Source organism: Acomys russatus, chromosome 4 (genome assembly GCF_903995435.1).
Source record: "Acomys russatus chromosome 4, mAcoRus1.1, whole genome shotgun sequence".
In the NCBI taxonomy this organism is placed as follows: Eukaryota; Metazoa; Chordata; class Mammalia; order Rodentia; family Muridae; genus Acomys; species Acomys russatus.
Window position 1 is genome coordinate 27597000 of NC_067140.1, and position 23317 is coordinate 27620316.

Consider the following 23317-nt stretch of genomic DNA (forward strand, 5'->3'; position numbering starts at 1 on the left):
AGCGGAGGGCGGAAGGCCAGCGCGTAGGCTTTGCTGTTCCGCGGAGGCCGGAAGCTTTTCAGGGCGGCTGGCGCCAGCGGGAGGCGGGGTTGCGGGCCGCCGAGGACGCGGCGGAGTGAGTGCGGACACTCCTCGGCGGAGCCGCGGTCCTCCTCCTCCCTCAGGCTCTCGAGCGCTTTGGGGGGTGCTGCGTTGTCCTGAGCCCTTCCGGCTGCTTCCCCTCGCTTCTTGGCTGCCTGGGTCGGAATGGACGAGGACAACCTGGAGACTGCCCTGCAGACGTACCGGGCCCAGCTTCACCAGGTGGAGCTGGCGCTTGGCGCTGGCCTGGACGCTTCCGAGCAGGCGGACCTTCGCCAGCTGCAGGGCGATCTGAAAGAATTGATTGACCTCACCGAGGCCAGCCTGGTGTCGGTCAGAAAGAGCAAGCTGCTGTCTACTGCGGACCAGGAGCGCCCAGCTCTGGAGGATGCTGAGTACCTGGCTTTCCAGAAGGCTATAGCAGAGGAAGTGGAAGCGCCTGTCGCTCCCGGGAATGACCCGGAGACGGTCCCTGGGAGCGAGGTGCCGCCGGGACCCACCTCCTCTGCACAGGAGGAAGATGAGGAGGACCCAGATCTGGAGGAGCTGAGTGGTGCTAAAGTGAATGCCCCCTACTACAGCGCCTGGGGCACGTTGGAGTATCACAACGCCATGGTTGTGGGCGCTGAGGAAGCAGAAGATGGTTCGGCGTGCGTTCGGGTACTCTACCTGTACCCCACCCACAAGTCCCTGAAGCCTTGCCCGTTCTTCTTAGAGGGAAAATGCCGCTTCAAGGAGAACTGCAGGTAAAGCCTTCTGCTACTAGCAGTGAGGGGCACGCAAGCAGGACCGCTGTGGCCCTGCTCCACAACTTGTTCTCTCCCCTGTTGATGACAGAGTGCAAGCTTCGGGTGACTAACAGGCTTTGACAGAAGCGTTCTCCGTGTGTTTACTTAGATTTTTTTGAAAAGGCAGTCCATCATCGTGTTTCTTCTCCAGGGTAAAACGCTTTATCTTTGAGATAGCAATGTAGCCCAGGCTGGCCTTGAATTCCTGATCCCTCTTCCTCCACCTCCCAAGTGCTAGCACTGCAGGTGGAGACCACCACTTACTTCTACCTAGACTACATCCCCAGCATTGAACTCTTTTTTTAAAAATGTATTTATTATTTATACAGTATTCTGCCTGCGTGTAATGCCTGCAGGCTAGAAGAGGGCACCAGATCTCATTATAGATGGTTGTGAGCCACCATATGGTTAGCTGGGAATTGAACTCAGGACCTTTGGAGAAACAACCAGTGTGCTCTTCACCTCTGAGCCATCTCACCAGCCCATCTCTGAACAACTTCTTCTTCTTCTTCTTCTTCTTCTTCTTCTTCTTCTTCTTCTTCTTCTTCTTCTCCTTCTCCTTCTCCTTCTCCTTCTCCTTCTCCTTCTCCTTCTTTAATTTTTTAGCTGTGCTGAGGATGGATTCTGGACCTCCAGCATACTAGACAACCAACTACTGTACGTCTTATTCCCATCCCCAGTTCCCATAGTTTAGTCTTATGGAAAATTTCAAACACATAATCTCTTGTTAATTGTTTGCTGCCCCCCCCCCACTACTTGAAAGCACCTTTCGCAAGTTACATCCTTTTTTCATCCCCCAAGAACTTAAGAATGTAGCTGTAATAATAATTACTAAAACTTACGCATTTTTTCCCTTAAACTCAGTAAGCCAGAGTAACTGTCTAGTGCTTTGAACTTATTTATTTTAGGCCATTTAGGCCAAAAACAGGTTCATTCTATTATAATAGTTGTAGAGATGGGAAATCAGTTTCACTTGGCCAAAGGCAGGCCTTTTAAAAAATATTTTTGGAAGATGTGTTCATTTATTTATTTAATGAATACAAGTGCTCTATCTGCATGTACACCTGCATGCCAGAAGAGGGCATCAGATCCCAGTGTAGATGGTTGTACCCAGTGTAAATGGTTGTACCCGGTGCACACCTTTAATCCCAGCACTCGGGAGGCAGAGGCAGGTGGATCACTGTGAGTTTGAGGCCAGCCTGGTCTACAAAGAGAGTCCAGGACAGTCAAGGCTACACAGAGAAACCCTGTCTTGGAAAAAAAAATAACAAAAAACAAACAGTATAGATGACTGTGAGCCACCATGTGGTTGTTGGAAATGGAACTCAGGACCTTCAGAAAAGCTGACAGTGCTTTTAACCACTGAGCCCCAAAGGCAGGATTTTAAGCAGGGCAGAAAAATCTGCCCTTGGAAAGTGGGAGGACAAAATTCAGAATCCATTTCTTTGTCCTTTTGTTTTTTACCTTTTTTGTTTTTAAATTTTTTAAACACTTTATTCAAGGATCCATAAGTTTCTTATATGTTTTGGAAGGAGGTTTGATGCAGGGTCTCTATATGCAGTCCTTGCTGTTCTGCGACCAACTTTGAAGCCCAAGTTGGCCTTGAATTCAACTGAAGTCCTCCCACCTCTGCTTCCCAAACACTGGGATTAAAGGTTTGCCCATGGCCTGGCTATTGTTGGTGTTTTGAGACAAAGCTTCTCTATTAGTCCTGGTGGCTCTCCTGGAACTTACTAGGTAGACCAGGCTAGCCTGAAACTCAGAGCTCCACTACTTCCACCTCACTGAGTGCTGGGATTAAAGGCGTGTACCACCACTGTCCGGCAGGTTATTAAATATAGTATCTTGCCAAGCAAAATGTACATTCCTATAGTTCTAGCACTTAAACTTAAAAAAAAAAAAATCTACAAATTCAAGGCCAGCGTAGGCTATATAGTTAAGACCCCACCTCAGAAAATAGTAATATCCTTATAAATTCATAGATTTAATTGTACTCAGTGAAGTTTTGGTTTGGTTTGGTTTGGTTTTTGTGAGGCGGGGTTTTTCTGTGTATAGCTTTGTCTCGTTCTGTAGACCAGGCTGACCTCAAACTCACAGAGAACAGAGATCTGTCTGCCTGTTCCTTTTTTGTTTTGGTTTGTTTTTCCTACGACAGGGTTTCTCTGCGTAATATCCTAGCTGTCCTGAAACTTGCTTTGTAGACCAGGCTGGCCTCAAAATCAGAAATCCACCTGCCTCTGTCTCCCAAGTCTGGCATTAGAGATGTGTGCTACTGCTCCCTGCTTTCATGGATCTTATTCTGTTATAATCCTAATCCTCATTAAGCTGCAAATTGCCCCAATTTTGGCCTGTATCGTCTCTTCAGTCGGCTTTCCTATCCTGATCTGAGTTGGCTGACGCTGACTGCCTCCTGCCTGTCTGGATCAGGTCCATCCTGCCCAAGTATGGTAGTAGTTCAGGTTCACTTCACATGAGGGGATCTTTAAGACACCCCCCGCCCCAGTACAGGGGATGTGTTACTGATTAGCATTGGCCAGGCATTGTTTTGAGGTCTTTTCTGGGGCAGAAATAGCAAATGTTGGTGGCATGTATGTTTGTGTGAATATAGCATGTATAATGTACATATGAACGCATACACCTGTGTTTTTAATGACTACTATGTTTTTTCTCAGCCTTTCCTGGGTCGCATATTTTCTTTTTCTCATAGGATTTTTTTAAAAATCCTTTGTTTGTATGTGTATTGATGTTTTGCCTGCATGTATGTCTGTACACTATGTGATTGCAGTGCCTGAGAAGGCCAGAAGAGGGCATCAGATCTCCTGAGACTGGAGTTACAAACTGTGAGCTGTCATGTGGATCCTGGGCATTCAACCAGAGCTGTTAATCACTGAGCCAACTCTCCAGCCCCAGGGCCTGGTTTTTAGGGCATGAGACAGCTTCCACGTATATCTGTGTGCTTCTGAGCCTATCTGCACATGTATAGGCAAGTGCCTGCAGAGGGCACTGGGTTAAATGAGAGTCACAGGCAGTTGTGAGCGGCCTAGTGAGGGTGCTGAACATGGAACTTGAGTCCTCTGCAGCAGCAGTGCTCTTAGCTCCTGAGTCAACTCTCCAGCTGCCTCCCCTCCCACATTGCTTTCCTGTGTTATCCTTCTGTACATACATGACAGAATTAAAACAAACACACAAATACTGTGTGATCATGACTGATGACTGTCAGAAGTTTTTTCATAGCCCACATTCTCCCGACAGTGTTTACAGTGGTGTGAGATCTCCACTGTGGGAGCTTGTAGTCTTTATCTCAGCTGAATAATGAGTCTTTTGTGGACTGTTAGTTGAGGTCCGAGACATTTCATTTCTCTGAGGCATGCTTTCTAGGAGGCTCCTTAGGATGAGCTTATGGATAATGTTGGAACATTGCCTTGCTGAAAAGTTTTATCCCTATCTTTCATATTTATGCAACTTTTTAATTTAAAACGTGTGCTATGTGTTGGTCAAATCCAGGGCCTTATGTATGCAAAGCAGTAGTTTTACCACTAAGTTATATTGAGGCTTTTTTTATATTCTCAATATTTGAAGGTTCTGGATGCACATGATGGCACAGGCCTTTAATCCCTGCCCTTAGGAGGCATAGACAGATGGATGTCTGTGAGTTCAAGACCATCATGAGTTCCAAGCTAGCCAGGGCTACACAGTGAGACTTTCTTTTTAAATTAATTTGTTAATTAGTTAATTAATTTAAAATTCTGGAGAACCTCTGAAGCTAGTAGTCAAACTCAGGGGCCTAGGATTGCTAGGCAGTAGTTCTTCACCGTGTATGGCCACTGAGAGGTTACCCTGGCTCCAGTCACCGCCTCCAAACCCATGCATGTATTCATGCAGAGTTAATTGGACTTACTGAGTGTCTTAGTTAGGGTTTCGTTGCTGTGAAGAGGCACCATAACCAAAGCAGTTCTTATAAAGGCAAACATTGAATTGGGGCTGGCTCACAGCTTCAAAGTTTTAGTCCATTATCATCGTGGTGGGAAACATGGCAGCATCTAGACAGACATGGTGCTGGAGACAGCTGAGAGTTCGACATCTTGATCCAGGCAGCATAGGGACACTGGATCCCACACTGGGCAGAGCTGGAGCGTAGAAGACCTCAAAGCCCACCTACATAGTGACAAACTTCCTCCACACCTCCTAATGGGGCCACTCCCCATGGGCCAAACATTCAAACACATGAGTCTGTGGGGGCCACACCTATTCAGTCATCGACATGAGTTATTTTTACAAAGAGGGAGGGGCTTGGGGTTGGATGAGGGCATGATGGAGGGAAGGGATCGGGAGAAACAGAGGACAGATATAACCCTGTTTATACACTATTGTATAGTTTTCCTATACCCATTCCTAGTGCCCAAACAGTGACAGAAAGACGCCTCTTAACTTATTAATAAGCTTTAAAGCACTAAGCTGCGCAGATTTTCATTCATTCTAACCTATCTATGCTGATCTGGCTATTTCCCAGCCATATGCCCCATTGCTGTGACCTGCCATTTAGTCTCACCGTGACTGTTCCTACTGAGCGTTCTCTTTGTGGCAACCTCCTCCTTCTCTGCCTTCTCTTTCTTTCTGTTCTACCTGAGACCCTCCTGACTCTCCTGTCCAGCTATTGGCTAATAATCTTTAGTAACCAACCAGAGATGACAGAGAACAATTTTTACTCAGCACTGAGATAGAGTCTTCATAGAAATGAGGTCTCAGGCTGGTGTGTGTTGCCACATGCCTTTAATCCCAGCACTTGGGAGGCAGAGGCAGGCGGATCGCTGTGAGTTCGAGGCCAGCCTGGTCTACAAAGTGCATCTAGGACAGCCAAGGACTACAAGAGAAATCTTACCTGGAAAAACCAAAAAAAGGAAGAAAGAAATGAGATCCCGGGGCACAGAAATCAGCATCTGAAAACAGTGCACAAGACCATCCCCTGACAATTAATGTATAAATGTATGAAATTCTCAGTGGTAGCAGTGGTGCACGTCTTTAATCCTAGCACTTGAGAGGCAGAGGCAGGTGGATCTCTGAGTTCGAGGCCAGCCTGCTCTAGAGTGAGTTCCAGGACAGCCAGGGCTACACAGAGAGACCCTGTCTCAAGTCCAAATTCTCAATCTTTTTTTTTTTTTTTTTTAAGGAAAAAATATTCATTGCTCACATATTCTATTTCTTTAAATGTTAATAGTTTAGGGGCTGGAGAGGTAGCTCAGGGCTCTTGCAGAGAACCCTAGTTCTCCTTCTAGCATTCTGTTAAGTGGCTCAGCACCAGCTGCAGCTCTCGCCTCAGGGGATCCTTTACTTTTTTCAGGCCTCCACAGGTACCTCTACCTATATATACACATTTTCCTACACAGACAAACGCATATACACATAATTATAAATTTAAAAAAAACTTAAAGTTTAGTAGTTTCTCACAGTACATCTTGCTGTGGATCATTTTAAGATGACACTTTCAGGGTTGGGGATTTAGCTCAGTGGTAGAGCGCTTGCCTAGCAAGTGCAAGGCCCTGAGTTCTGTCCTCAGCTCTGGGGAAAAAAAGACAAGATGACACTCTCAGAAGCATGCTCTTTCAGTAATTTCAAATGTTTTGTTTTTTCTTTTGAGCCAGAATCTTAGGCCACTTCAAATTTGCTGTGTAGATGAAGTTGACTTTGAGCTACTGATCACCTTCCCAACATATTGTGTAGGTGTGTGCCACCACATCTGTCTGTGAGTGTGCCACAGATGTGCAGATATTTGAGTTCTTGTTTTCAATTCTTTTTTTTTTTTTTTTTTTTTTTTTTTTTTGGTTTTTCGAGACAGGTTTTCTCTGTGTATCCTTGGCTGTCCTGGACTCGCATTGTAGACTACTAGGCTGGCCTCGAACTCAGAGGGATCCACCTGCCTCTGCCTCCTGAGTGCAGAGATTAAAGGCGTGCACCGGCTTTTGTTTTCAATTCTTTTGGTTTCATTATCTAAAAGGTACTTTATCCTTAGGAATGCAGATTGTAATAGTATACTAGCATATGCTATATAATAGAATATATAATAATAATAGTAGTGGAAATCCTGAGTCACTTTTGCCAAACTTTTTTACAAGTAGCTGTACTATTTTTCTTGGCTCAGCAGTGCCAAGTTTCTTCCCAACACTTATTTCCCGTTACTTTGAAAAACAGCTATCTTCTGATTTGTTGTTAGGGGATTCTTTTTATTTGTTTTGAGAGGGAGTTAATGATTTATTTGTTCTTCTTCTCTTCCCCGCCCCCCCCCCCACCCCACATAGGGTTTCTCTTTATAGCCTTGGCTGTCCTAGACTCACTTTGTAGACCAGGCTGGACTTAAACTCACAGAGAGCCATCTGCCTCTGCCTCCCAAGTGCTGGGGCCTCACCACACTCAATTTATTTATTCATATTTTATGTGCATTGATGTTTTGCCTGTATGTATGTCTGTGTGATGATGTCACATCTCCTGGAACTGGAGTTATAGACAGTTGTAAGCTGCCATGTGGGTGCTGGGAATTGAACCTGGGTCCTCTGGAAGAGCAGCCAGTGCTCTTAACCTCTGAGCCGTCTCTAGCCTTGGGTGTGTGTTTGTTTTGAGACATTGTCTTACCAAGTAGACATGGCTATCTTAGAACTAACCATATAGACCAGGCTAGCCTCTGACTCATAGAGAGCCTCCTGATTCCCTGCCTAACAAGTGCTGGGATTAAAGGCATGTGCCGCCATACCCAGCTCATTGTATTTTTTATTTGCACAATGTGCTGAACATATTTTCATAGACCCATTAGCTATATAATCTCATTACTTGGGCAGTTAAGTCAGAAGGATAAAAACTTCAAGGTTGGGGCTGGAGAAATGACTCAGAGGTTAAGAGCACTGGCTGCTCTTCCAAAGGTCTCGAGTTCAATTCCCAGCAACCACAAGGTGGCTCACAATCATCTATAATGAGATCAGGTACCCTCTGGCATGCAGGCAAAACACTGTATACATAATAAATAAATAAACCTTAAAAAAAAGAAAACTTCAAGGTCACGGGGCTGGAGAGATGGTTGAGCATTTTACCAGACTTGCTGCCCTTACAGAGGAACTATGCCGGGCATCTTACAGCTGCTGTGTCTCTAGTTCCAGGGCATCCCATGCTGCCTTCTGGCCTCCGCAGGCATTTGCAATTGTGCACATAGCACACACACATACACATACACATAATTTAAAATAGTAAAGCTTAATAAATATCATTTTCGTGAGCTCCAGATCCTGACTAGCAAGGTTAAGCAGGTGAAGTACTTGCCACCCACGCCCAGCAAACTGAGTAACCTAGAACCCACATAAGGGTGGAAGAAGAGAGCTGGCCCCACGAAGTTGTTTTCTGGCCTTTCTATACAACATGCCACAATGTGTATGTACACACACACACACACAGTATTAATACATTTTTTATGGCTTGCCAGGTGTGGTGGTGCTTGCCTTTATAATCCCAGCACTCGGAAGGCAGAGGGAGGTAGATTGTGAGTTCAAGGCCAGCCTGGTCTACAAAGCGAGTCCAGGACACCCAGGGACACAGAGAAACCCTGTCTCGAAAAAACAAACAAAAAAAATTATGCCTCAGAGTCTTTCTAAGTACATAGTGAGTTTGACACAAGCTTGGACTACATCGGACTCAAAAATTGTTTTTTTTTTTCTTTTTTGACTACTTGTATGTAATAGAGCATGCCTGTAATCTTAGAACTTGCTGAGAACAACATATGTTGCATACTGGGTAGCGTAAGGATTTATTTCTAGGTTTTCTACCCTGTTCTGTTGATCTTTTTTGTCTGTTCTTGTGTCAGTACCACTTTGTTTTGAATTTGAAGTCAAGAGGTAGTAATTTTCCAACATTGGCTTTCAAAGAGTGGAATTTTTTGTCTAGTTTTGATGTTATCAACCCGAGGGTGGTGAGCAGATACTGCTGCTGAGTTACGTTCCTGGTTCAGAGGCAGTTGGAAGTTTGATGGAATGCGTAGCTTATTTGATACCATAACAATATTGTCATCTTAGAGAATACAGAATGCCTTTCTATTAAGGCCTTGTTAGATAGGGTGTATTAGTGGGGAGTGGCTTTGAGATTTCAAAAGCCATGGCAGGCCCAGTCTCATTCTCTTTCTGCCTCCTGCCTGTGAGTCAGGAGTAAGGCCTGCCTGCCTGCCTGCCTGGCCCCAGGACCCCCACCATGATGACTGGACTAACCTGAAGCTCTAAGCATGCCCTAATGAAGTGTTTTATCAGTTGTCTTGGTCTTGGTGTCTCTTCAGAGCAAGAGAAGAATAACTAAGATACTTTGTTGGTACTTTTTTAGTTCTTCATTCCAATTTGAATATCCGTTTGTTTTGCCTGCATATTTTCCCTAGCAAGACTTGTCATATTGTAGAGTGGAAATGGCAAGAGGACACCACCTTGACGTGTTTCTGGTTTTCAGTAATGTTCACCCTGGGCTGGAGGGATAGCTCGGAGGTTAGGAGCTCATCCAGGGGTCCTGAGTTCAGTTCCCAGCACCCACATGGCAGTTTATAACCACCTATAATCAGATCTGATGCCCTCTTCTGATACGTAGACATACATGCAGACAGAACACTGTATACATAAAAAATAAAGTCTTTTAAAAACAAGTCTTCACCCTTTACCACAGAGTGTGGTGGTGCTTGTGGATTCCTAGATTTGTGCCTAGTTTGTTGATGGCTTGTAGTGTAAGGGTGTTAGGGCTTTTTTCATATGCTTTTGTATTATAGAGATATTTTTGTTTATCCTCTTTCATTCATGAATGTGGTATATTACATTGAATGACTTACATGTCCTGGGCCAGCTACCCTTGCCTAGGTATTGTATATAATCCTTTTAATAAACTGCTGTTTTGATTTGCTAATATTTTCTTGAGAACATTACATAGGAGATTTTAGTCTGTGATGTTTTGTTATAATTTGCAGCAGGCTGGTGGGGTGTGTGCCCCAATGAAAGTACTTTATAATCTCCTGACTTCTTTCACCCAGTCATTAATTGGGATGCCTGTTAGATTTAGTTGTACACAGGAGGCAGAGGCAAGAGAATCTTGAATTTAATGCCAACCTGAACTACATTGTAACACCTTTTCTCAAACACAGATGTGCACGCATACACACACACACACACACAGGTGTTCTACAAGGGCTAGCTCAGGGTTCAGTGGGTAAGAGCATGTGTGGATCTTACACCCATGTCAGGTGGCTCACAACTTCCTGTAACTACAACTTTAGGGGATAAGGCCTTTAGCTTCTGTTAGCACTCACACATGGACACACATACACAGAGGCACACAAAATTAAAAATAAAATAAAATCTTTAAAATAATACACTTCTTCAATCGTGTGTGTGTGTGTGTGTGTGTGTGTGTGTGTGGCCGTGCGCGCGCGCCAGGGTGTTTCAGTAAGTGTAGTGCTTTGAATGAGAGCGGCCCCTTTTGCTCATATATTTGCATGCTTGGTTCCCAGTTGATGAACTGTTTAGAAAGGATTAGCTGTAGCCTTGTTGGAGGAGGTGTGTCTCTGGAGGTGAGTCTTGAGTATTCAAAAGCCAGGCTTAACCTCTGTATCTGTCTCTCTATCTTTGTCTGTCTCTCTGTCCGTCCCTACCTGCCTGTGGGTCAAAATATAAAGCTCTGTTATCATCCCAGCACCATGCCTATCTGATTTCTGCCGTGATATAATGGACTAACCCTCTGAAACTGTAAGCACACCCCTAATGAGATGTTTGCTGTTTGCGTTGCCTTGGTCGTGGTGTCTCTTTATAGCAATTGAACAGTAGCTAAGATGGTAAGCATCTTGGATTTGTAGACTAATGGTAAGTTTTACCAAATATGAGTGGGTTTGCTTGTTTGTTTGGATGCTTGTTTAGTTGGTTGCTTGATTTTTTAAACAAGGTTTCTCTGTGTAGCCCTGGCTGTCCTGGACTCACTCTGTAGACCAGGCTGGCCTCAAATTCACAGAGATCCACCTGCCTCTGCCTTCAGAGTGCTGGGATTAGTGCACCACCACTCCCAACATGAGTATTTTTTTAACCTTCTTGTCAAGTATTTTTCTTTCTCCTCTCATCTTTTAGGGGTTACACTTATACATTTGTTTGTGTGTTTGATCTCATAAAGGGTCCTGAGACTGTGTTCATAATATTTTAATTCTAGGACAATTTTAGGCTGGCAGTAAAATTGAATGGAAGAAACCAAGATATCCCATTATCTCTCTGCCTTCCCAGACATGGCACAGCACCCATACATACTATCATCCACACAAGAGTAGTAGATTTATTTTGATCTGTGATCCTAGACCAACCTAGTACCACCAAAAAGGCCCATAGTGGACAGCAGGGCTACCAACTTACTGTATAATATTCTGTGGATTGTCAGTCTGTGATGATAATGATCCACCTTACAGTAACATGCAGAATAGCTTCAGTGCCCTAACAGTCTGTTCCTCTTCCCCCACCTATTTATCTATCAATCTATTTATTTATTTATTTATTGGTTTGTTTGTTTTTTTTTTAAAGACAGGCCTTCTCTGTGTAGCCTTGGCTGTCCTGAACTCACTTTGTAGACCAGGCTGACCTTGAACTCAGAGATCCACCATGCCTGACTCCTCTCTTTTAATATTTTTTTTTTTGTCAAAAAAAAATTTGAGGGGGGGGTTGAGACAAGGTTTCTCTGTCTACTCCCCACTGTCATGGACCTCACTCTTGTAGACCAGGCTGTCCTTGAACCCAGAGAACCCCCTGCCTATGCCTCCCAAGAGCTGGGATTAAAGGTATGTACCACCACTACCTGGCATCACATTTTAAATTTATTTTTATTTCAGTGAATGTGCATGTATCCATGTGAGTTTATGTGCATCATGTGCCTATGGGTACCTGTGAAGGGCAGAGGGTCTCGGAGCCTCTGGAGTGTGAGCCGTGAGCTGCCTATGTAGGTGCTGAACCTAGATTCTCTGCAACAGCAGTGAAGTGTTCTAAACCACTGAGCCATCTCCTCAACCCTGTATGTTATCTCCCTTACCCTCTAAACTGGTGATGATTTTCTTTTGGGGACTACAGCTTTCAATTCTGAAATTTCCTTTTAATCTCTTTATATATCTTCCACGTTAAAATACTCTCAATTTCTTTAGTCATTCTTTGAGCATATTTATGGATCTGCTTTGACGTCTACTAAAATCAACCTCTGGACCAACTCTAGTCCCAAGGAATCCAATACCCTCTTCTGGTCTCTGAGGACATTGCACACATGTGGTGTATATATAGACAAGCAGACACATGCATATAAATTAAAAATAAGTCAAACTTTAAAATGAAAAAATTGTAGCTACATCTTTGCAAACTTTGTTACTTTCTTTAAAATACTTTCTTAGAAGTACTTGTTGGGTTAAAAAAAAGTATCTGAAATGCTTCAAGGTCTAAAACTTTTTTAACCTCTGTGTGTGCAAGCAGAGGAGGACATTGGGTGCCCTCTGTTGCTTCTTCCTTATTCCCTGTCAGTTAACCTGGAGCTCTCAGTTTTGTTTTTTTGTTTTGTTTTGTTTTGTTTTTAATAACAAGTCCCAACAATCCTTTCTTTGTCTTCCCCCAAAGCCCTGGGGTCTAGGCATTTGGGTCCACATCCAGCGTGTGTGTGCACTGGGAACTTGAACTTGAGTCCTCATACTGGCCATTCAGTGAGCACTCTTACCCACTGAGCCAGCTTCCTAGTCCCCCAAATCCAGAGCTTTTTGAGCATTAATGTGATACCACTAGTATTTTTTTTTTTAAGATTTATTTATTAAAAAAAAAAAAAAAAAAAAAAAAAAAAGATTTATTTATTATGTATACAATGTTCTGTCTGCACATACACCAGCAGGCCAGAAGAGGGCACCAGATCTCGTTATAGATGGTAGAGAGCCACCATGTGGTTCCTAGGAATTGAACTCAGGACCTTTAGAAGAGCAGCCAGTGTTCTTAACCTCTGAGGCATCTCTCCAGCCCTAAATAACTTTTTAGACCTTAAAACATTTTCTTAAATCCTAAACAACTTAAGCTTAATTGTGAGACTATAACTATCTAGTCTTCAACCCCATCAGAGATCTGAGAAGGATAAATAAATACTACCTGAGTAAACAGGAAGTGCAGAGCAAACAACTTCTAAAACTATAGAAATGGCATAGACTGCTGGCTGCCTAGACAACCACCCAAAGTTACTTGGCAACATTGGGACGTCACCTTTGTCTTTATGACCAAGTATAAGACAGACTTTTCTGTGAAGTAGGAAATGAGGAAGGACTGCCTACCTTGTCTTGGCAAAGCTCAGCCAGGCAGTCAGCGTCTGTGTCTGCTTGGCCACAGCCTAGTTAGCGTGCTGCCTGCGGTTAAGGCAAGGGCAGTGGCTTGTCACGTTTGAAGCAAACTCTATATGGAGGCTCTTCAGTGCCCATCATCATCTTTGAAGTAGAATGGGGGTGCTGCCAGGAACAGTCATTTCTCACTGTCAAAATGCATTTTATTATTAAAATATCTTTAAATGCCACATTCTATAGATCTCTGAAGTTTTTGGAAACCATCTATCTATCTATAGTATATCTGAATAGGCAAGCATTGCTATTTACTATCTGATTAACTTTGAAAACATTTACAGAAGGCTAAATAAAGCTCATTTCTGTAATTAACTAAGGTAGTACCTAACAAGACCACAAGTTTGGTTGACTGACTACTAACTTGCATTTCTTAATTATCCTAAACACTTTACAGTAGCAGCTTTCAAGGACTATAACCTCACATTGCATTTTTAAATGAGTTGCCTGGGTACAATACCTTAACAAGAGTTGAAACATATATATAATATATATATATTATATATAATTTTATATAATACATACTTTACGTATAAATATATGTAATTTATATATAGTAAAGCAAAATTTGTATCACTATACAAAAATTCATACCAATGTAAAATACTTGAGATTACTAGTTGCTCTTTGGTTTAAAAGAAGAGTCAATAATCTAGCTTTCTATCTCATCATTCCTATAGCCTCCCTTTCTTCTTTTCATCCCTTTCCCGAGAGAAAGGATAGAAGAAATAAAAAAAGAGAGAGAGAAAGAGATCCCTGAATCTAACCTCCTTTACTTTCTTTCCTCCCTGACCAAGACCACTAGCAATTTGTGACCACCCCCCACCCCTTAAATGACGGCAAACATCTATCACCTCTGAACAACCAAAAGCCACCCCACGTTTTGCCAATGGGGTGTCATTCTCTTAAAATGGCTTCCTGTTGTGTGCGGATGACATTCTCTTTTGGTGACCCTAAGAATATTAGGACTATGTCCAAGTCCTGGGAGAGCTTGTTGTGTCATTGTTGTCCAGTCTCTGTGTGATGGGAAAGTGCAGAGCTTAACTGAAGTCCTGCCTGGAACAGCTGTGAGGCTGGGCCGTCTAAGCTAGCCGTTCTAAAGTTGTTGTGGATGCATACTCTTGCGGTAATCCATGTATGGGACACGCAGTGTGCACAGTTCAGCTAAAGAGGATTCTCTGCTCTACATTTGAGCAGGTAAAGGATCTATTTTTCTTTTAAAAGTCAGTTTGTACTGCATAACCAAGCTGTAATATAAATTTCATCCATGCAATATGAAAGAATGACATGATACGTCCTGAGGATTCTGCAGCCAACAAGATTTATTGGCTATGCAGAGACAATCTCAGCCAGTCCCAGAGCTGTTCCCATGTAGAGGGATCAGTAATTGTTTTATCTGTTTTGTTGTTGTTCTTGCTTTCTTTCGTCACGTCTACAGCCAAGATATTCAGGGGGTCTCCTCTGGCCAAATCTAATCTTTATGAATTTTGAAGGAATTCATAGCTTTTCTTCTCTTGTTTCAACAAAGGCAAAACCTCTACTACAACACATTTCCTGCCTACCATTCTGAGGTTATCACATATATAGACTGATCTAACTCATCAGTCCTTTCTAAATCCAATGTATTTTAGAAGCTGTGTTTCCTGTCTCATTACCACTTAAATAATTTAAATTTAATAAAGCATTGTGTAATCTATCTCTGAGGGTATGTGTTACCCCTTTCTGTTTATTAAAGTGCAATTAGATCTCTCTACAACTGCTTGTCTTGTGGATTGTGTGGTGTACCTGTAAACTGTTTTATATTGTAATATGCAAAAAAAACTATTTCATTCTACTAGAGAGTCAGTCTTAGTCTGTACAGGTATGTCTGCAATAACCATTGTTCTAATGAATGTGTAATTACAGGGTCAGCCTTCTCGGAGTTGAAAGCGCTTGCCATTGAAGTCCTGCGTATGTGTCTCTAGCATGATGCGCACGCTTCAATTTTCCAAGCTCTGAAAAACGAAACACGTCCATTTGCCAAATTTTATTTTTTTTAGTACCTTTAGGGTCATTTCCTACAGATAATGGAGTTTGGTTCTATAAAGAACAAGCAGGATATTTCCTTGACTTGTTGCCAAGTGATAGAAAAATCTTTCCTCAACCCTTTGCTGTTAATGTAATGCTTCTTATGAAGTTCTGAAGCTTCTGAGACATTTCCTATCAATAGCTGATCAGTTTCATCAGTACCTTGTGCTAGAGCGCCTGGTAGACCCATATGGAATCTGATATATGTTATATGCAATGGATGGTTTCTGTTTCTGATTGCTTGTAGTTGAATAAATAGTGAAGTTAATTCTGAATCATCTGGAATAAGTTCAGCAGTTTCTATATTCAAAACAACTCTTTTTCCATCTTGAGAGTCAGTGACTATATTAAGAGATTCAGGAAAATCATATAATACCATAAGAGTAGCATACAGCTCTGATTTTTTAACTGAATCATAAGCGTTCTGAGCCACTTATTTTTCCTAACTTACATCCTGCCTTTCCTGACTTGTTTGCATCCGTGTTGAATGTAGGGGCTCCAGAAACTTGTGTGCCTTTTACTATATGAGGGAGAATCCAATTAGTTCTGTTTAAAAACTGAAGTCTCTTGTTCTTGGGTATTTGTTGTTAATTTCCCCCCCCAAAATTACTGCAAGCACTTTGCCAATATTCATCTTCTGCCTATAATGAGGCAATTTCAGCATTAGTAAAAGGTACCATAATTTCTGCTGGGTTTATTCCTGCTAATTAATGAAGTCTAAATAATGAAGTCTCGTTTTTTTCCTGTCAGAATCAATTCAGGAACTTTTTCTATATAGATATTTAGGGCTTTACTCTGTGTGCTAAAAATATCCATTCTAAGATATTATCTTCTCTGCATAAGAATTCCTGTGGGAGAATGAATAGGAGGCAAAATAACTAAAATATAGCTTTAGATCTAAACAGTCTACATGGGCATCTTGTAATTTGTTTTCTACCAGAGCCAATTCTCTCTCAGCCTTGGCTGGTAAATTTTATTTATTTATTTTTTTTGACTATTTAATTCCTCATTACCTTGTAAGGTTGGTTTGTTTGTTTGTTTTGTTTTTGTTTTTCGCACAGGGTTTCTCTGTATAGCCTTGGCTGTCCTGGGCTTGCTTTGTACACCAGGCTATTCTTGAACTCACAGCAATCCACCTGCCTCTGCCTCCCAAGTGCTGGGATTAAAGGTGTGTGCCACCACACCCACCTGTAGAGCTATCTTATATCTTAGATAATTGATAGAATTTCTTTTTTACCTTTTCAAACATTTTCTTTTCAAACATTTTTCTAAAGTATCTCCATTTGAATCAGACTACAAGATATCATCCATATAATAGTAAATTATAGATTGAGGAAACTGCTTATAAATTATTTTTAATGGCTGTTGTACAGAATATTGATATAGGTAGGACTATTCAACATTTCTTGCTGAAAAACTTCCCAATAATACCTTCTTATTGGACAACTAATATTGTAAAGTAGGTATCGAGAAAGCAAACCTTTCCCTTTCTTGCTCATGCAAAGGAACCGTGAAAAAGAAGTCTTTAAGATTAATCACTACCATAGGCTATGCCTTAGGTAGCAAAGGAGGCAATGAGATTCCAGGCTGTAAAGAGCCCCACTGACAGATTGGTTTTAGTGATTGTTCTCAGATCTGTCAGCATCCGCCATTTGCCAGATTTCTTTTTAATGGCAAATATAGAATTACAAAGACTGTCAGACTCTTCTATATGTTGTGCCTCCGGTTGTTCTTGGACTATCTGTTTTAGTGCCTGTAATTTCTCTTTTGTCATAGCCCATTATTCTATACGAACAGGTCAGACAATCAACCACTTTAGTGGTAGGGCCATTGGTGTTCTGCCAGCAGTGGCTCCCTATTTAAAGTTAGAGTGTCAGACTGCTGTGTCCTGCTTATGGACAACCTGGACAGTCTGTGATGTTTTTGCTAACATTTTTCAGTACTTTCATCAGGAACACATCTTATTTTACACCTTGTCCCTCAAGTTGGAGAAATGTTAATGCAGGCTTTCCATTGTTGCAGTAGACCTCTCCCCCACAAATTAATGGCTATATCTGCCACATATGCCTTTAATTTTCCTATTTGACCTTATGGCCCTGTACATTTAAGCCATCTCACATTTGATTTTACCTGGGATAAAGTTCCATCCCTTTGAAACTGAATATCTACCTCTTGAAGAGGCCAGTCTGGAGACCAAGATTTTGGTGATTTTTATGGTTACACCTGCTCCTTTGTCTGTCATATTTTGAATATCGATATTATTTATAAATACTTTTAGTTCTGGATTCTGATAATCTATAGAGGTTTTCCAAAATACTTGTTTTTCTGGTCCCTTCTGGGTTTATTTATTTATTTATTTTTAAAGCTTTATTTATTTATTATATATAGTGTTCTGCTTGCATGTACCCCTGTGCACCAGAAGAGGGCGCCAGATCTCATTATAGATGGTTGTGAGCCACCATATGGTTGCTGGGAATTAAACTTAGGAACTTTGAAAGAGCAGACAGTGCTCTTAACCTCTGAGCCATCTCTCCAGCCTCTGATATTCGGGTTTTTACTATCTATCTTCAGAGCAGTGTTGGTTAATTGTTCTGTGGATGACTTTCTCCTCTGTTGGCCTGAGATGGCTGATTTGATTCGGAGCCTGCTAGAGGCCCCATTGGGCATTCCCTGGCAAGAGGTTACCCCATTTGTCTCTTGTTGATCTACATTTATTAATCTGATGCCGGCCTTTGGCACATCTTTTGCATATTCTAGAAGGCTCAGGCTTTCTTTCAGAATTTGCTTGGTTCTGCCCACAATTCCTTTTGAAATGATCTTGCTTATGACAAGACATTTGACAGTTTGGATTTTCTCAAAACTTTTAGAGATCACGCCTCCTGTTAAAGCTACATAGATGAATGAGATCCAGTCTCAGCCGTGTTTCTGGCCCTTTCATCTATTAGTGTCGGTCTCACCTTGAAGGGCCTAGTCACCTTTTTGTATGCATCATTAGCATTTTCAAAAGCTAAAAGATTAAGTCAGTTCTTTCCCAACTTCTAGACCTGATCCCCTTCTGTTTACAGATGAAGTCATTCTCTTTATTTGGGAGGGAGGGGCTTTGTTCGAGATAGGGTTTCTCTTGTAGTCCTGTGTGTCCTGGACTCACTTTGTAGACCAGGCTGGCCTTGAACTCACAAAGATCCTCCTGCCTCTGCCTGGGATGACAGCTGTGCCCCACCAAGCCTGGTGTGTTTTTCATTTTTTTTTAACATGGAAAATATTTTTCTTTTTAATTTCTCTAGCTGTCTCCTTCCTTCAGATACTTTGTTTTTCTTTCTCCTTTCTTGGCGACTACTATCTATGTGCATTTATTTATCTATCTCTTTTACTGCTTTTTAACTTAATATATTTTTCTGTATTTAATTTTCTCTAAACTCATTTCCATCTTTATGTGGTTTATTCCTTTTTTAAAGTTAACTTAACTCTGTCTTTGTTGGCATGCCTTCGGCCAAGTTTCGTTACCTTCTTTTTTCCCCCTAGCTAGCACCTGGCGCTGGCTCACCTCAGCCCTTCAGCTCAGTCTAGAACAATTTTTACACAGCATTGAGGCAGGAGATGCTTCATAATAATGACAATGCCATTGTCTAGACCATAACCAGATCTCTGGGTACAAAATACCAGAATTTGAATACACGGTGCACAAAAGCATCCTCTAACATGTGTCTATGCACCACTTGCATCCCTGGTACCTGCAAAGGCCAGAAGAAGCGTCATGTCATCTGGTTGTGAACCACCATGTGGGTGCTAGGAATTGAACCTGAGTCCTCTGTCAAAGCAGCCTGTACTCTTGATTGCTGACCTCTCTTTCTAGTCCCCTTTAAAAATACTACTTATTTAGTATGGAGACATGTGAGAGTCAGTCCTCTCCTACCGTGTGAGTCCCAGGGGTCAAACTCTGGTTATTGGGCTTGTTGTTGGGTGTCATTGCCTGCTAACACTTCTAAAACTTCTTTCAGAAAAGACTGAGGTGGGGAAGTGAGAGCGTAGGCTATTTAATCAGATTTTGCCTCTGTGCTCCTGCCTCCCTTTTGAATGTGTCCTTTTGGTCCTTTGTTCTCGATTAACTAGAACGTATATCCACTCTTTACTGTGCTTTGTGGGCGCAGTCTTCCAGCTGTTGATGCTGTTTAGCTGTGTGTCTGAGACAGTGTGAGAAGGAACTTCCTGAAGCTCTGGCCTAAGCGTGTGGTAGCACAGGCTGTAAGTGAGACCCTATGAGAAGTTCTGACCTTTCTCTGTTGTGCTTAGGCAGAAGCCATAGGTGTCCTGGAGTGAATCCCCCTCAGCTGCTCTTTTGGGGTTAGAGCAGCTTCCTGTCTGAAATGATGGCATGTAGTGGCGTTGGTGGTTAGCGTCTTCATGCCTTTATTTGGCAATGCTCATGGCGGCTCTCTCATGTCCCCGCATTTCCTCTTCGTTTTCTGTCACATTTGGTTTTGGTTTTAATTTTACAGGTGCACTGCTGTGTAAAAGACACAGTACTGTTGTTGTAACTAAGTTATTCTAGTTTTTGAAAAAGGGTTTGTGTAGCCCAGGCTGGCCTCAGACTCATGATCACCCTCCCTTGGCTTCCAAGTCCCCATGCCCAGGGAGGAGTCACTACATTGCAACCTTTGACACATCTACCTTCAATATTAGTGTCAGATATCTCGTGTTCAGTAAGAGGTGATGAGCTATAGTCATAAGGCTCTCTGCCAATGTCACCATAACCTAGAAAGCTGAGTAGAAACACAAGCCATCTTCCCAAAGAAATCCTGTGTGTCCTAAGAGAGAAAATAACAGTGTGCATATGTGTATGTGTGTATGGGTACATTCTATGCGTTTATGCATTGAGTGTGTGTACACACACGCATGTGTATGTGTTGTGAGCATATATGTACTTATGGGTACATTTATGTGCACGTGTGCACATGTGTTTGGTGTGCATACCTATATGGTAGTGTGTACATGCATGTGTCTGAGAGATTGTACAGAGGTTATGCATTGTGTATGAGCATAAATGTGTAACTATACAAATGCATGAGAGTATGAGGATATCTATATTCAAATGTAAGTGAGAGTATATGAATATGTATGTGTGTAAGAGAGAAATATGTGCATAAATGCCTAGGTGTCACAGTGCAGGTGGTTTTGCTGATGTGTCTGTGTTGATGTGCCCTGGAGATGACCTTTGTGCTCTTGGGCTCACTTGCTCCTGGTGTGCCATGTCTAAGCCACTGTCTCCTCCGGTTGTATCTGTAGGTTCTCCCACGGTCAGCTGGTCTCTGTGGATGAGCTGCGCCCATTCCAGGATCCAGACTTGAGCTTACTGCAGGCTGGCTCTGCGTGTCTGGCCAAGCACCAGGACGGCCTTTGGCACCCAGCGCGGATCACCGGTGAGGCTGCCACAAGGACGCAGCGGGTGGGGTTTCTTGGAAATTCCCTTCTTGTTCTTCATACACCGCTCTTTCCCTCCTCTGGGTTGGGCTTTGGGACCTCATCTGGGCCCAAGAGGAGCAGCTCTGCCTTGCCCCGAAGCCCTCCCTCTCTGTTTCCCACTCTGCTCCTAACTAGTTGCTCAACCTGTAAAACCTGCTGACCTGCAGCCTGTCTGTCGCCCTAGATGTGGACAACGGCCGCTACACTGTCAAGTTTGACTCACTCCTGCTGAAGGAGACTGTGCTGGAGGGGGACAGCATCCTGCCTCCTCTGCGCACTGAGACGACAGAGTCGTCCGACTCAGACAGTGGTGACGCAAGTGACTCCATCTATGCCAGAGGTATGGCAGAAGTCAGGGCCTAGATGCTAGGGCTGCAGGGATACAGCAGATTGGTAATAGTTGCCTAGACAGACACCCAGAGTTAGCATAACTGTAGCACAGTGATGCAGTGAGTCTAACTTGGCCCAGTAATCTACAGGAGAGGGCCTGAGGGATCAGACAGTGTGTGGTAGCCTGGGTAGGACCCAAGATCTAGCTTTTGCCTTTAAGAAACAGGCCAGGTGTGGTGGCACATGCCTTTAATCCCAACACTTGGGAGGCAGAGGCAGGCAGACCTCTGAGTTCTAGGCCAGCCTGGTCTACAAGGTGAGTTCCAGGACAGTCAGGACTACACAGACAACAACAACAACAACAAAACTCAAAAAAAAAAAAAAAAGAAAAAGAAAAAAGAAAAGACACTGCAATTGCATGCAACAGTCAGAGCTGTGAAGCAAAGTGGCACCACTCTATGGAGAGAAGACAATGCTGTTGCTAGGCCTGCCAAAGAGTCACAGGAAGTAACTACAGAGTGTAGGAAAGGGTGGCTTCTTCAGATGGCTTCCCAGATAGAGAGCTTGGGTGCCAGATAGTTAGGACAGAAGAGATCCTGGCAAGTAGAAAGTGTGCAGATAAAATAGAGATTTCAGAAATGAAGCTAGGAGGTGAGTGTGGCTTCCTGAAGGGCTGGCTAGGGTGAGGGCAGGGACCTGTGATGTGATGGCTGGCTTCTGAGCTCCTGTCCATGGTGCAGATGGTAAGTTGAAGCAGTGAGGCTGATTACAGTCAGCCAGGAGTGCCCACAGCATGCTTGGAGAGCTGAGGGGACCACAAATCCAGGAGACCGGGTCCTGCACAGGAACTGAGTTCTTGAGTAGCCTTAGCTGGAGACTACAACTTTCAGTCCTCTGTCTCCTGCAGTGGTGGAACCAAACACAGTGGACACTGGGACCTGCAGTTCTGCCTTTGCTGGCTGGGAGGTACACACACGGGGCATTGGCTCCAAACTCCTCGTCAAGATGGGCTATGAGTTTGGCAAGGGTGAGTGTGTGCTACCGTGAGGTGGGAGGTTTGCCTCAACACAGCCCAGGAGTCTAGCAGAGGCAGCACAAGCCCCTGTCTTTCCCAGGTTTGGGCCGGCATGCAGAAGGCCGGGTGGAGCCCATCCATGCCGTAGTGTTGCCCAGAGGGAAATCACTGGACCAGTGCACAGAGATACTACAGAAGAAGACAAAGGGAGGCCAGGCTGGGGCAAATAGGCCTGCAAGATGTCGGAGGACCCGAGGTAGTAGACCAGAGAACCGCCAACCACGTCGGAATGTGTTTGACTTTCTGAATGAAAAACTGCAAAGCCAGTCTCCTGGGACCCCAGATGCTGGCGTGGACACCCCAGGGAGAAGGAACAAAGACATGTATCATGCCAGCAAGAGTGCCAAGCAGGCTATTACCCTGCAGCTCTTCCAGACCGAGGAGAAGATTGAGCGGACCCAGCGGGACATCCGGGGCATCCAGGAGGCCCTAACCCGGAATGCTGGCCGGTACGTATGGGATCCAGCTGAGGCAGTTCGGGCACCAGTGGCTGTGTCCAGAGGATACCTGCTAAAGGTCTGCTGACCTGAGTAGCAGCTGAGTGTAAGGTGGTCTAGATATTGGAGGATGGGCATGGGCCACAGCAGCTGGGGGGGGGGGAATCTGGTAGTGGGGAGCCAGGAAGCATTGCTGACCAGCAGCCTCTCCCTAGGCACAGTATGGCGACAGCCCATCTACAGGAGAAGCTGGAGGGAGCCCAACGGCAGCTGGGTCAGCTCCGTGCTCAGGAGGCCGGCCTACAGAGGGAACAGCGGAAGGCAGACACTCACAGAAAGATGACAGAGTTCTAGCAGCCCTCCTGTATTGTGGACAGAGCCCTGGGACCCAACTCCCAACGACCTTGGCAGAACGACACCCAAACAGCACCTGGAAGAGGAGCCATGTCATTCCCAGGATGTCCTTATTTACCCTTGTCAGCCTGGAGTGTGCACACTGCTGAGTAGAGATGGGACATCAGGGCTGACTCTGAATACTTAATTGCCCACCAAGCCCACTACCAGTGTCTTGGGGTGTCTATTTAGGACATTAAAGTGATTTTTATCATAATATCTCTCATTCAGGATCTCTGGGGACAAGGGATCTGTGTAGGTCCTAGCAACAGACAGGTGGGCTATGGGAGTCCCAAACGAGGCC

General features: G+C 43.7%; 1 protein-coding gene across 1 annotated transcript; it reads left to right on the top strand.

Moving 5' to 3' along the window:
• Window positions 1–158: 158 nt before the first annotated feature.
• On the top strand, window positions 159–23065 carry Zgpat (zinc finger CCCH-type and G-patch domain containing). Its single transcript, XM_051144013.1, has 6 exons — window positions 159–827; window positions 20602–20735; window positions 20963–21118; window positions 22016–22135; window positions 22224–22632; window positions 22836–23065. Exons 1-6 carry the CDS (start codon window positions 247–249, stop codon window positions 22972–22974), a joined length of 1539 nt encoding a protein of 512 aa, XP_050999970.1. The 5' UTR covers window positions 159–246; the 3' UTR covers window positions 22975–23065.
• Window positions 23066–23317: the final 252 nt, after the last annotated feature.

What these genes read in the sequence shown, in the direction of transcription:
- Zgpat (XM_051144013.1), top strand. Translation starts at nt 247, where the DNA reads ATGGACGAGGACAACCTGGAGACTGCCCTGCAGACGTACCGGGCCCAG. An exon ending in TGACTCCATCTATGCCAGAG is followed by an intron (nt 21,119 to 22,015) that starts GTATGGCAGAAG and finishes TGTCTCCTGCAG; the next exon opens with TGGTGGAACCAAACACAGTG. An exon ending in CTAACCCGGAATGCTGGCCG is followed by an intron (nt 22,633 to 22,835) that starts GTACGTATGGGA and finishes GCCTCTCCCTAG; the next exon opens with GCACAGTATGGCGACAGCCC.